The sequence below is a fragment of the Scyliorhinus torazame genome, chromosome 7 (assembly GCF_047496885.1).
Source record: "Scyliorhinus torazame isolate Kashiwa2021f chromosome 7, sScyTor2.1, whole genome shotgun sequence".
Taxonomy (NCBI): domain Eukaryota; kingdom Metazoa; phylum Chordata; class Chondrichthyes; order Carcharhiniformes; family Scyliorhinidae; genus Scyliorhinus; species Scyliorhinus torazame.
The window spans coordinates 61508555-61523177 of record NC_092713.1 but is presented as its reverse complement, the minus strand read 5'-3'; the positions used below and the strand labels follow the sequence as shown (position 1 = coordinate 61523177).

Sequence of the window (14623 nt, the reverse complement as noted above, 5' to 3'; positions counted from 1 at the left end):
TCCCATGAGGGAACACACCTTCTCAGCACCTACCCCTTCAGAATTTTAATATGTTCAAATAAGATCACCTTTCATTCTTCTAAAGTCCAATTAGCAAATGCTGCCATGATGCAAGGGCAATTACTCTCACCTAACACCTGGAGTTCAGCTCCTTTGTCTATCTTTGGACCAAGGTTGTAATGAGATCTAAAGCGAAGTGCCTCTGGTGGAACCTAGACTGAGCATTAGGGACCAAGTGCTGCTTGATATCACTGTCGTCAATACCTTCCATCATTTTGCTGACGATTCTCACTGCACTGAGGACCCGGGTTCGATCTTGTCCCGAGGTCACTGTCCGTGTGGAGTTTGCACATTCTCCCCGTGCCTGCATAGGTTCATCCCACAACCCAAAGCTATGCAGGGTAGGTGGATTGGCCACGCTAAATTGCCCCTTAATTGGAAAAATTAGAAGAAAATATTTTTTTAAAGAAAAAAATGTTGCTGACGCTGAACAGTCGACTGATTCAGTGGCAATTGGGCGAATTGGATTTGTTCTGCCTTTTGCAAACAAGTCATTCTTGTGCAATTTTTATATGTAAACTATATGAGAGTGCTGTAATTTTACTAGAATATTTAATTCTGAAGCACAAGTCTTCAGCACTGCAGCCAGGGTGCTTGTCAGGTTTCATCATCTTTGCTGTATCTACTGCATTCAGCTATTTCTTGGTTTCAGATGGAATAAATTGAATCAGCAAAAGATTCTTCTGTCATGGTTGGAACCTCAGGAGGAGGAAATGATAGATCATCCACTTGGCACTTCAAGTTGAAGGCAGCTGAAAGCGCTTCAGCCTTATCTTTTGCACTCACATGCTGGGTTCTATTATCATTGATGATGAAATGTTCATGGAGCTTCCTCCTCCCTGCTGTTAATGGCTCAACAGATGCCCATTTTTGAGTTGCTAGATCTGAATCCATCTCATTTAGCATGGCCCCAAATTATGATGGAGGGTGTCCCCAGTGTGAAGTTTGAACTTCACCTGCACAAGGACTGGACTGTGGTCTCTCCGACCAACACCACCATGGACAAATACATCTGCGACAGGTACATTTATGAGGATACAGTCAAATAGTTTTTTTCATGCGGCAGTTTTCTCACCACTTGCCACGCACGGCTCAGTCTGGCACTATATCCTAGCTCAGTCAACAGTGGTACTATTGGGCCATTCTTGGTAATGGATATCAAAGCCTCCACCCAGAGTATATTATATGCCTTCTTACCCTTAGTACTTTTTCCAAGTGGTTTTCAACATGAATGAGTACTCAATTCATCAGAAGACATCAAGTGGCAATCAGGAGTTTTCCCTGTCCATATTTAATCTGATGCAACAAAACTTCACAGCGTTAGAGTCAATGTTGAGGACTGCCAGGGGCACTCCCTCTAAACAGTATACTGCTGTGCCGCTATGTCTGGTGGGTCTGTCTTACTGGTGGGATGGACAATAGGGTAAGGGGTAGCAATTGAGGAGTCTGAGACATTGGCAGTAAGGTATGATTCTGTGAGTATGACTATATCAGATTATCATTTGACTAATGTGGGGGAAAGCTCTACCAATTTTGACCTAAGTCTCTGAATGCTTGGGAGGAGGACTTTCCAGGCTCAACTGTGCTGGGTGTGTTGAATGTCTTCTGGTCCATCTGGTTTTCTTAACTTTTCTTGTAAATAGTTTCATGACTGAATAGCTTGCTAGGTCATTTCAGAGCGCAATTAAGAGTCAGCCACATTGCTGTGAGTTTGGAGTCATATATAGACCAGGTCAGGTGAGGACAGCAGATTTGCTTCACTCATCAGTGAACCAGATGCATTTTTAATGACAATCCAATATTTTCAGGTCACGTGATCAGTGCAGGCTTGGGAGGGCCGAAGGACCTGTTCCTGTGCTGTATTATTCTTTGTTCTTATTACCTGTGCTAGTTTTTCATTGCCGATTTTAGTGACTTGAACTCAAATTCTCCAGCCGACATGGTGGGATTTGAACTCAAGTCTCCAGATCATTAGTCCAGGCTTCTGAATTACGACAAAAAGCGAAATACTGCAGATTCTGGAAATCTAAAATAAAAACAGTAAATGCTGGAAATACTCACTAAGCCTGGCAGGATCTGTGGAGGAGAAATTGAGTCAATGGGCAAGATTTAATGCTAGCAGCAATGGGCCTGGCCATGACCAGAGGTGCGTGACTTCCCAAACGTTCACACACCCGATTCAGTGCAAACCAGGCACGTACCTGATTGGAATCAGGGTCCTAATCACATCAGGGCTGATATCCTGCCTCAGAGAGCCGCCGGGCAACCAGAAGAGGTGGTCACTGTCTGTACTGCAGGAGGCCCAAGCTGCAGTCTGGAATGAAGGCAGCCTGGATCACAGGGGTCAGTCGGGAAGGCCCTGGCAAGGTGGGTTGGGGAGGTTCATTTTAAGAGATGGCAGGAGAATTAGATATAGCTCTTGGGGCTAAAGGAATCAAGGGATATGGGGGGGGGGGGGGGGGGGGGGGGGGTGGCAGGATCATGGTATTGAACTCAATGATCAGCCATGTTCATAATGAATTGCGGAGCAGGCTCGAAGGGCTGAATCGCCTACTGAAGCTTCTATTTTCTTTGTATGTTTCTATGTATGCTTCACCCTTGGGTAGCCCTCGTTCATTGGGGGTTGGGGGGGGGGTCTCTCTCTGTTGGCCACCCCAAATAGGATGTAAAAGGCCATCAGGCCACAGGCATAACTGCCAGGGTTTATCTGCCAACCTGCCCAGCCACAGGACCACCCCAGCTGCTGGTTGAATATCAGTGCAGCAGGAAGAGGTCGCAAATTGGCAACTTAAGGGTCTCAATTGTCTTCTGGGCAAGAGGACTGTCCTCAACCCTTCCAACAAAGAACAAAGAACAAAGAAATGTACAGCACAGGAACAGGCCCTTCGGCCCTCCAAGCCCGTGCCGACCATACTGCCCGACTAAACTACAATCTTCTACACTTCCTGGGTCCGTATCCTTCTATTCCCATCCTATTCATATATTTGTCAAGATGCCCCTTAAATGTTCCTATCGTCCCTGCTTCCACTACCTCCTCCGGTAGTGAGTTCCAAGCACCCACTACCCTCTGCGTAAAAAACTTGCCTCGTACATCTACTCTAAACCTTGCCCCTCTCACCTTAAACCTATGCCCCCTAGTAATTGACCCCTCTACCCTGGGGAAAAGCCTCTGACTATCCACTCTGTCTATGCCCCTCATAATTTTGTATACCTCTATCAGGTCGCCCCTCAACCTCCTTCGTTCCAGTGAGAACAAACCGAGTTTATTCAATCGCTCCTCATAGCTTATGCCCTCCATACCAGGCAACATTCTGGTAAATCTCTTCTGCACCCTCTCTAAAGCCTCCACATCCTTCTGGTAGTGTGGCGACCAGAATTGAACACTATACTCCAAGTGTGGCCTAACTAAGGTTCTATACAGCTGCAACATGACTTGCCAATTCTTATACTCAATGCCCCGGCCAATGAAGGCAAGCATGCCGTATGCCTTCTTGACTATCTTCTCCACCTGTGTTGCCCCTTTCAATGACCTGTGGACCTGTACTCCTAGATCTCTTTGACTTTCAATACTCTTGAGGGTTCTACCATTCACTGTATAACCCTGGACTTAATTGGTGGGAGGGGAAATCACAAAGGCGACAGGGTCTCCACCTAGCACCTCCCATTCAAATATACAGGAACCCTCCCCCCCAACTCTCTACAATCCTCCCAGAACCCCAATGAAAAGTCAAAAGCCTGAAAATGTTGACTTTGTTTCTCTTTCCACAGATGCTGCCAAACCTACTGACTATTTCCAGCATGTTCGGTTTGTCCTTCTGGATTACTAGCCCAGTGACATAACCATGCTCTGTTACTTTATGATTTTGTGCCTTAAGTTGCTCTGCATAAGCTTCGGAATCCAGGTGATGGACAAAACTTGTATTTCTACGGTGCCTTTCACAACCTCAGGAAGTGCCAAAACCTCAGGAAGTGCCAAAGATCTTTATCGGCAACCAAGGACATTTGAAGTACACTGTTGTAATGTAGGGAACATGGCAGTCAACCTGCAGTCTGAAATGACCCCAAAATGTAATGGGATAAATGAACAGATTATCTAACTTTTTTTGTTGGTGAAGAATTCCGTTGCTCTTCTTCGAATAGTGTCTCTTCCCTTCCAACCTAGGGGCCACGAGGGACCATTGTAACACTATTCCAAAGGCAGTGCCTTCAATAGTGCAGCATGCCTTAAGTGCTGCAGCAAAGCATCAGTTTTTATTGGGACTCAAAACCACAACCTTCTGTCTTAAAGACAAAATGCTATCATTGGGTCAAGACTCCAGCAAATTCAAAGGACCGATGTATACACTTGAATATCTTTACTACTTTAATAAACCACTTCCTTTTACAGCAACTGAGTATACAGAGTAACGGTTAAAGCAAATTCCACATTCTTTCACATAATCACATTTCTTTCCTTGAAAATTGATAAATCAGGCACTCTGTCCCTTTTATGAGTTGATTGACATTTTGTGGCATTGCCTTTCTTCCCAGACAATATCTAGCTCTTAAACAAATGTCTTATTCCAACTTGTCTTTCAGCTTCAGGTCTAGGCCTGTACCTCAGTCTCCTGATTAGATACTGAGTAACTGGTAGAGTCTAGTTTTATTCATAGTTTTATTCATATAGGGGCTATTTGAATGCATATAGCGGAAGAAACTAAATATTAAGTGTCTTGACTGTGGGAACTCAGTCATTGTCTCATATCATGAATTAACCATTGTATTCAAGTGTATTCAGCACTGAGAACGTATTGTTCTCTGTCTAATCAACTAATCAGTTCTAGCAAGATCTCCGCCAAGCTGTGTAACATGGCAGGTGTGAGAAAACATATCCAGTAATTTTCCTAAGACTGCGTATGCAGACCTTAAGCTAGTTTTGATAGGCACCAGTCAATCTTAAGTAATGTCCAATGTTTGATTAACAAATCATCCTCTAAGTAACAGACATTCATTTGAACAAATCAGGACGTCTCAGCTGAGAATTAGAAGCCGACAAAAGTAAATGAGGGGTTAAACCAAAGATAAGAATTCCTTTAAAAGTAGGACCATGTGGTTGAGGTCTTTATTCCTGAATTCTTGAATCATCCATCTGTTTGTTTGTGTTCAAGTGATTTCCTTTTGTGTTTTATGCTTTTTGCCATGTGCTTGACTTGTTTGATATTTTGTTTCTAAGTTTTCCTTCAGTTTTTATTCGTGTACACCAGAGAGTAATTAGCAATAAGGTCATATTTTTGACACCTCCCACCATCCCGACTGCCGATTCATATTAGAAGGTAAGAGTCCCACAGTGACTACTCCATGTTTACCGTTCCCTTTCGGTAAGAGGAAACCCCACTGTGTCTTCAACGACTTTCCCATTCAGGATTCACCAATAAACTGATTACCTCCTCTCCCAGGTGTGTATTCCTAAAGTTACACCCGTACGATGACCGGAACAGTATTATCCTCATCATAAAAGACATGGGTCAGCATATGAGGAGAGAATATTTTGCTTAGCGTCTCCAGTTGATAGAATAAAGATAGTCAGATAATCACCACATCATATGCCCCATTTGGCTCAATGATTGCATCCTTTGGCTTTTTAGTTCTGTACAAATTCCTTTTGTTTTGAAGTATAACATTTTTGAATATAAAACTATACTCACTTGGTGTGCATGTACACCGGTTCCCTTAAGGTAGCAGGGTAGGTGGATAAAGTGGTTAAGGCTGCATATGATATACTTGCCTTTATTAGCCGAGGCAGAGAGTTTAAGAAAAGGGAGGTTATACTGGAACTATATCAAATGTTAGTTAGGCCACAGCTGGAGTATTGTGTGCAGTTCTGTAATTCACAACATGGGAGGGATGTGATAGCACTGGAAAGAGTGCAGAGGAGATTTCTCAGGATGTTGCCTGGGCTGGAGAGTTTTAGTTATGAAGATTGTATTGACTGGTGTTTCCTTGGAGCAGAGGAGATTGACGGGGAGCGTGAGATGTATAAAATTATGAGGGGATAGATAGAGTAGACAGGAAGAAACTTTTCCCTTTGGTGGAAGGATCAATGACAAGGGGGCATAGATTTAAGGTAAGGGGCAGGTGGTTTAGAAGGGATGAGGAAAAACATTTTCATCCAAGTAGGAGCCTGGAACTCACTGCTTGAAAGGGTGATCAAGGCAGAGACCTTCATAACATTTAAGAAGTATTTAAATGTGCACTTACGATGATGCCAATGCATGCAAGGCTATGGGACAACTGCTGGAAAATGGGATTAGAATAGTTAGATGGTTGCTTTTGACCGGTGCAGACACGATGGGCTGAAGGGCCTTTTCTGTGCTATAGACCTCTATGACTATGATATAATATTTATACACCGATGCTAAAAATAAAACCTAAAAATCAAAGAAGGCAGACTAACAATGCCAGTGATTTCTTAAACTAAATCTCAATTCTCAGATTTGATTTGTATGGGGATCCATCAAAATCAATAGGTACTTACCTACATAGGGAATTGGACAAAGACCGGTTTACATTAATACTTCAATCATAACTCATTTTCCCACTTCTGACCTTTAGTGGAAATCAAAAGGGAGAATTCCTTTTGGAATTGAGCAATATTAGCAGCTGCTACTGTTAAGATTAAGTCTCATCTCAATTTACAAACATTAACGCTGATGTTTCAAGACATCCTATAGTGGGATCAATGATCAACTCAAAAACAACGTAAATTTGTCACCATTAAGGCGCAAGAGCTTCTTTTTTCTTTAAATTTAGAGTACCCAATTACTTATTTTTTTCCAATTAAGGGGCAATTTAGTGTGGCCAATCCACCTAACCTGCACATCTTTGGGTTGTGGGGGTGAAACACACGCAGACATGAGGAGAATGTGCAAACTCCACACGGACAGTGACCCAGGGCTCGAACCCGGGTCCTCAGCGCCGCAGTCCCAGTGCCAACCACTGCCCCATCGTGCTGCCCTCAAGAGCTTCTTGAACATTAAAAAGAAACATCTGTGATAACCTAACCTTTCCTAATTTACAACTTCATGGAACCACTGCATTAAACGTATTATAACATTATCTCAAAACAACAAAATGATTATGCCATTAATATACCCTGCTGTTTCAATAAAACAGATTCATAGAATTCAAGTGATATGCACAGCAGGAGGCCATTTGGCATTTTGTGCCTGTGCCAGAGCTATGCTGTTAATCCCAGTCCCCTGTTCTTTCACCATATAATAGAAAAAATGTCACAAACTACTGGTAAATGATGCACAACACCAAATTTAAAACTCAGAAGCTCATCCCCACACAGATGGAAGAGTTAAGGAAAACAATAAAAGAAACTCGAAACATGGGCCTCAGACCTTTTGTCACATTGCTGTGGAATAGCTAGCAGTGGAAAATGGTCAATGTCACAAAACATTACTGTTGCTAATTCAAATTTGAATTAAACAAAACAAGTTTTTCGGAAAAACCAGATTGACCACTTTGCATTGCAGAACACTGATCACATGATTAGGAAATCTCTGCTTAACCAAGAAAACAACATATTGGTTACAAATGTGATATTAAAAGCCTGTACATTACAAATGAGTGGTGGAATAGTTCAACCCACATTCCATTCAAATGGTACTTTATAATTGAAGACAAATAGTGATAGAATGGTCGACAGGCCACCTTGTACTACATCTAATGCCCAGTTTTATAGCAACATTAATTCCCAATGGGATTCAGCCCAGCTCTAGCAGGAGAGAAAATTAGGTGTTACAATTTCCTTCACATTCTAACTTTGGTTGAAAAAAAAGTCGAGGGCACATCAGCCACTCGACCATGCATCTATGTCTATAACTTGGCTACACACCCGTACCCCACCATCCATCTTCCGTCCTTGCCACCAAGAGGTCAATTAATATCAAATTGTTGGAGGAGAAAAGTCAACACGAGTTTCCCTTGAGTCACTGATCAGGACCTCCTATAACATTTTGCAGTTGGGTAATCAAATCAAAAATTACTCCAGGTCAGACTGGGAGCTAATAAGCAAACTATCAGCAAAATGGTGACAGAACTAATCAGTAATCAGCATTTATTTTATCCGGCAGCATGGGTGCAATGGCCAAGCCTTAGTGCAAGGAGGAGGAAGCAGCACTAGAAGTGCAATGGACACAAGAGTATACAGTGGGTCTTAACCCTGGCAGCAGGTTGGCCACATTAAATCCTGGACAATTTTAGAAACAGTACTAATAAGCTATATGAGATAATTATTATTTCATTAAAAAAGCAAAATATAGAAATAGGTTAAAATTGAGAGTTCTTTACATGTGGTTAGTTTTTCCAGAGTCTGACAGCTGAAATTCAATTCTTATTTAATTTGATGATAACGTATAAAAAACAAAAACAGAAAATTCTGGAAATACCAAGTCAGGCAGCAACTGTGGAGAGAAAAACACTGAGCATTTCAGATCTGTGACCTTTCATCAGAACCCCACACATCTAAAGCTTCAACTGTTTCTCATTCCACACATGCTGTGTTACCTGTTCAGTATTTCCAATATTTTCTATTTTCAAATATCAGTAGCATTTTGTTTTTGTATCCAGTAATATATATCCTGATAAAAAGGACATCAAACATGGCAAACACATATGCCCATGGTTTGAACATTACCCAGGAGCCAAATCATTAAACCATTCCTTTTAAGCTTCATCAGTTTCAACAGAGGTTTCAAAAATATTTCACATATGAAAACCAGACTTCATTTTCTTGATCAACAGATTTAATGAACATTGTTCTTATTCAATTACCATGGGAAACAGATTTAAGGTGATTGGTTGAAGAATTAGAGATAACATGAGGAACAACGTTTTCACCCAGAGGGTGGTGGGTGTCTGGAATCTGCTGCCTGGTTTGGCGGTTGAGGCAGCAATCCTCAACTAAAATGTATCTGGATCTGCAGTGCTGTAACCTACAAGGCTACAGACCAGGTGCTGGAAAGTTGGATTAGAATGGGCAGCTTGTTTTTTTTTTCTTTTTCTTTTAGGATGGGTTGAATAGACTCTGTGCTGTAACATTTCTATGGTTTTAACAGCAAATTACACAGCATTATAGCCAATGAGGAACGTCAATTCATGCTCTCCATTCCCTTTTATTGGTTTACAAAGGGTATGGATTAAACAGCACAAATAAGAGAGGCAGGCTATTCAAATAAATCACATTTCATAAGAGATCATGGTCTTTCACTGCCAGTTATATTGTATAGAATGAGAGTACTAATATGAACTAACTAACCTTGTAGACTTCTGAGAAAAATCCAGATCCTATTTTTTCACAGGTGAAATCATCAAGCCTTGTAAGTCTGGAGACAGCACTGCTCAGGGCTCTGTACGATGAAGCAACTGTCCCCGATTGAGCAACACCACCTTCTCTACTGCCATCAAAATCTTCCAATCGCTCATGTCTTGATGGTAAGCCTGCTATCGAATTTCTTTTGCTTCGATCCATTCCAGAGTATAGCAAAAATGGCTTTCACATTTTAGCATCCAGAATTTGTTTCAATTATTTAGCTGGACTCAAACTGAAGGAGAGAAAAACACATGTTTAGTCATTTAATTTTTTTTTTTTTTAATCTATTGATCTACCCTTCTCCATAACAGCAATAAACATAAAATTCTCTGTGTTTTCATTAGCAAACTAGTATGAAAAATCTAACAGGAAAGCTTTATAGCTAACATTCTGAGGCAGTTTTTTCTCTCATTATTAACTACTTATGTGCATACGATGCAGGACATCAATTTATAAAGAATAGAGAAGTTTTCTTCAATATTAGCATTAAACTCCAGAACCAGACCAAATGTGTTCTAAGCTTCCCCAGATTTCCTCAAAAAGTGTTTCAGAGACGTCCCTCCTATTTTACTCTTCCTGTACATTTATTCCAATTGTTGCTGGAGTTTCAATCTTTAAAAATTCTAAGACACAAGCCTGCAATTAGGATTCTCCGTTGAGAGAAGCGGAGGTCTGGCACTTGGGAGTGGGCAAGACAAGTCACCGCCAGAAGGTGGTTTTATATTTTTGGCAGCTGGTTCAAAAACAGCATCAACACAGAGCCCCAGGAGCCTGTTGCCTGCCTTACAGTATAGTAGGGAATACATTAATCACACACACACGCACCTCAACACTCATTTAAAAGTTTGTATCCCATCAGATTTGCTGTCCAAGTAATTTCTTTGAAAATAAAGACAACAATCTTAATCAACTACTACTTATGCAATTACACTTTGCACTTTAATCCTCACCAGACTAATCCCTGAGATGGTGGTATTGTCCTATCAGGACAGATTGAGGAGACTTGCCCTGAAAACTCTAGACTTTGGAAGAATGAGAGGTGCCTCATTGAAATGTACAACGGTCTTACAGGACTCGACAGGCTAGATGGAGGAAGGATATTTCCCCCGGTCGGGGAGTCTAGATGCAGGGGGACATAGCCTCAGAATAAAAGGTTGGTCACTTAGAATAGAGATGAGGAGGAATTTATTCAACCCCTTTTGCTCTTCCACAGCTCTTGATCTCTCGCTATTAAGAAAACATTACAATTTTTTGCTCGGATCCAAAATGGATAATCTCACTTTTACAGATAGAGCTACATGCCCAGATATTTTGCATGTACCTTTGTGCTCCCAACTACACATCAGTGAGGGCAGAAATAAGAAATAGCAAGTGAAAGAATCCCTGGTAGGAGTAATCTCTAGGTTCCCAAACAGTAGTTCCGTAGTGAGGCACAGTGTAAACCAGGAAATACTGGGAGCTTGGAAGAAAGGTACAGCAGTGATTTTAATATGCATATATACTGGATTAATCGAATTGGCACAGGTAGCCTCGAGGGGGAGTCAATGAAATGTGTTAGTGATTGTTTCTTGAAGCAATATGCTATGGAACCAACCAGGGAGCAGACCATTCTGGATGTGTGAAATGACGGGGTGATTAATTAATGACCTCATCATTAAGGATCCGCTAGAAAAGATGATCATAGCCTGAAATTCATTTTGAGGGCAAGAAACTGGAGTCCCACACGAATATTATGGAGTTAAACAAAGGTAATTTCATAGATATGAGGATACATTTGGCCCCAGTAGATTGGGCAGGAAGACGAAAAGGCAGGACAGCTGATGAGCAGTGGCAGTTGTTTAAGGAAATATTCAATTCCTCCCAACTAAAATATATTCCAGAGAGGAAAAAAGATTGGAGGGGGAAAACATCCAAGCCTAAGCAAGTAAGTTAAAGATAACATAAAAGACAAAAAGTAAGGCATACCATGTTGCAAAGGCCAGTGGCAGGATGGAAGATTGGGAAACTTTTAAAGATCAACAAAGGATCACTAAAAATGTAATTGAAAGAGCAAAGAAAAATTATGAAAAAAAAACTAGCACAAAATATAAAAAAGGAAAGCAAAAGTTTCTACAAGTATATAAATGGAAAGAGAGTAGCCAAAGTGAATGTTAATCCCTTGAAGAATGGGACAAGGGAGTTAATAGATGGGAACAGAGAAATGGTAGAGATGCTAAATCAATATTTTGCTTCAGTTCTCACAGTGAAGGACACTAGTACCATCCCAATAGGAACAGGTAATGCAGGGGTTATAGAAAAGGAGGAACTTGGAACAAACATCAGTAGGGGAAAAGTACTAAACAAACTATCAGAATTAAAGGCAGAAAAATCCCCAGGGCCTAATGGCCTACATCCTAGGGTCTTAAAGGAAGTGGCAGCGGAGATAGTAGATCCATTTGTTATAATATTCCAAGATTCCCTGGATGCGGGAAAGGGTCCAGTGGATTCGGAAAATGCCAATGTAATACCCATATTCAAAAAGGGAGGGATGCAGAAAGTAGGAAACTATAAACCAGTTAGTTTAACATCTGTTGGTTGGAAATTATCAGAATCCATTATTAAGGCAGCAATAACAGGACATTTGCAAAGTCAAAACGCAATCCAGAGCCGGCATAATTTTATGAAGGGTAAATAGTGTTTGACTAATTTTCTAGAGTTCTTTGAAGATGTAACAAGCCAAGTGAATAATGGGGCTCCTGTAGATGTAGTATATCTGGACTTCCAGAAGGCATGTGATAAGGTGCCACACAAAAGGTTCATAAACAAGGTTAAGTTCACATGAGACGAGGGGTAATTTATTAGCTTGGTTAGATGACTGGTTAATCAACAGAAAGCAGAGAGTTAGGTTAAATGGGTTATTTTCTAGTTGGCAAGATGCAACTAGTGGGGTGCCATAGGGTTCGGTTCTCGGGCCCCAACTATTTACAATCCATATTGATGACTTGGATGCAGGGATAAAAGGTACTTTAGCCAAATTTGCAGATAACACCAAAATAAGTGCAAGTTGCAATAAGGAAATAAGAAATTTACAAATGGATATGAATAGGTTAGGTTAGTGGGCCAAAATTTGGCAGATGGAATTTAATGTGAGTAAGCGAGGGTATCCATTTTGGTCGGAAAAATAGAACGGCAACTTCTTATCTAAATGGAGAGAAACTTCAGCGTGCTTCTGTGCAGAGGGATCTGGATGTCCTCGTATGCAGTTTCGGCAAGTAATACGGTAAATGGAATTTTGGCATTTATGGTTAAAGGAATAGAGTATAAAAGTAGGGAAGTGTGCTGGAACAAGTCATTGGTGAGACAACACCTGGAGTAGTGTGTCCAGTTTCGGTCCCCTTATTTGAGGAGGGATGTAATTGCATTGGAGGCAGTTCAGAGGAGGTTCACTAGATTGATTCCAGAGAGGAGGGGCTTGGCTTGTGAAGAGAGATTGGTCAGTATAGGCCTATACTCTCTCCAGTTTAGAAGAACGAGGGGAGATCTAATTGAGATATACAAGACGATAAAGGATATTGACAAAGTAGACGTAGAGCAGATGTTTCCTCTTGTGGGGCAATCTTGAACGAGAGATTATAGCTTTAAGATAAGGTGTAGCAGATTTAAAACAGAGATGAGTGGAAATTACCTCCACCTTATCCCCATAACCCAGTAACCCCACCCAACACCAAGGGCAATTTTGGACACTAAGGACAATTTATCATGGCCAATCCACCTAACCCGCACATCTTTGGACTGTGGGAGGAAACCGGAGCACCCGGAGGAAACCCACGCACACACGGGGAGGACGTGCAGGCTCCACACAGACAGCGACCCAAGCTGGAATCAAACCTGGGACCCTGGAGCTGTGAAGCAATTGTGCTATCCACAATGTTACCGTGCTGCCCAGGTGACCTATTAGGTCTTTAAAATTAAGAAAGGTTTTAATAGAGTTGATAGAGAATGTTTCTTCATGTGGGAAAGTGCATAACTAGAGACCATCATCAAGAAATTCAACATAAATTCAGAAGAAACTTCTTCACCCGAAGAGTGATAAGCATGTGGAACTCAACACCACAGGAAGTGGTGGAAGTGAATAATATATAAGTATTTAAGGGGAAGCCTGAGGGAGAAGGGAATGATCATTATGATGGTAGATTTAGATGACGGTGTTATTTTTGATTCTGAGATGAGCTGCCTACCACATACAAATGCCATCACCAAAACCATCTGTTTCCACTTCTGCAGTATCACTGAATTTCATCTGTCTCAACTTATCTGCTGCTGAAAGTCTAATTAGGAGCAACACGGTGGCACAGTGGTTCGCACTGCTGCCTCACAGTGCCCAGGGACCAGGGTTCACTTGCAGCATTCGGTGACTGGTTTGTGTGGAGTTTGCACATTCTCCCCATGTCTGAGTGGGTTTCCTCCGGGTGGCCCAGTTTCCTCCCACAGTCCAAAGATGTGCAGGTTAGGTGGATTGGCTGTGCTAAAATTGCCGCTTAGATGTGTAGGTTAGATGGGGTTACAGAGATAGGGCAGGGCCTAGGTAGGGTGCTCTTTCAGAGGGTCGGTGCAGACTCAATGGGCCGAATGGCTTCATTCAGCACTGTAACTACTCCATGGATTCTATGCTAATTCATGCCACTGTTACCTCTCAGGCAGGCAGGCAGTCAATCAGTCAGTCGCAGCAGACATTGGACTGCACCCAGCGTCTACGTCCCTTTTCTTTTTTTTTAAATTTAGAGTACCCAATTCATTTTTCCCAATTAAGGGGCAATTTTGCGTGGTCAATCTACCTACCCTGCGGATCTTTGGGTTGTGGGGGCAAAACCCATGCAAACACGGGGAGAATGTGCAAACTCCACACGGACAGTGACCCAGAACCGGAATCTAACTTGCGACCTCGGCGCCGTGAGGCAGCGGTGCCAACCACTGCGCCACCGTCTGCCCCTACGTCACTTTTCTAATGAACGTCTGTTGTGGCTGTAGAAGCTGATTCACAAGTGATAATCCATTCACAGCTGGCACAGATGAATAGCTGTAGCCTACGGTCTGATTTTCTTTCCCCTTCCAGCAGGTTCTCTTGTCCACAATCTGGTCATTTCTTTTATCTTATACGTTTTCCATACACTTCCTGATTGCTAATGGCCATGCATTCCAATCGGCAGCAAGTGGGATTAGGTAGGC

The 14623-nt window shown here is 41.9% G+C and overlaps 1 protein-coding gene across 4 annotated transcripts in view; it reads right to left on the bottom strand.

Moving 5' to 3' along the window:
• The window catches only part of LOC140426258 (dual specificity testis-specific protein kinase 2-like), a 165330-nt gene that overhangs the window by 107105 nt on the left and 43602 nt on the right, over positions 1-14623 (bottom strand). For all 4 annotated transcript variants that reach the window (XM_072510785.1, XM_072510783.1, XM_072510786.1 and 1 more), the window contains one exon: positions 9365-9650. In XM_072510785.1, the coding sequence (XP_072366886.1) occupies positions 9365-9577 (213 nt within the window). In that variant the 5' untranslated portion in view covers positions 9578-9650. The remainder of the gene's footprint in view (positions 1-9364; positions 9651-14623) is intronic.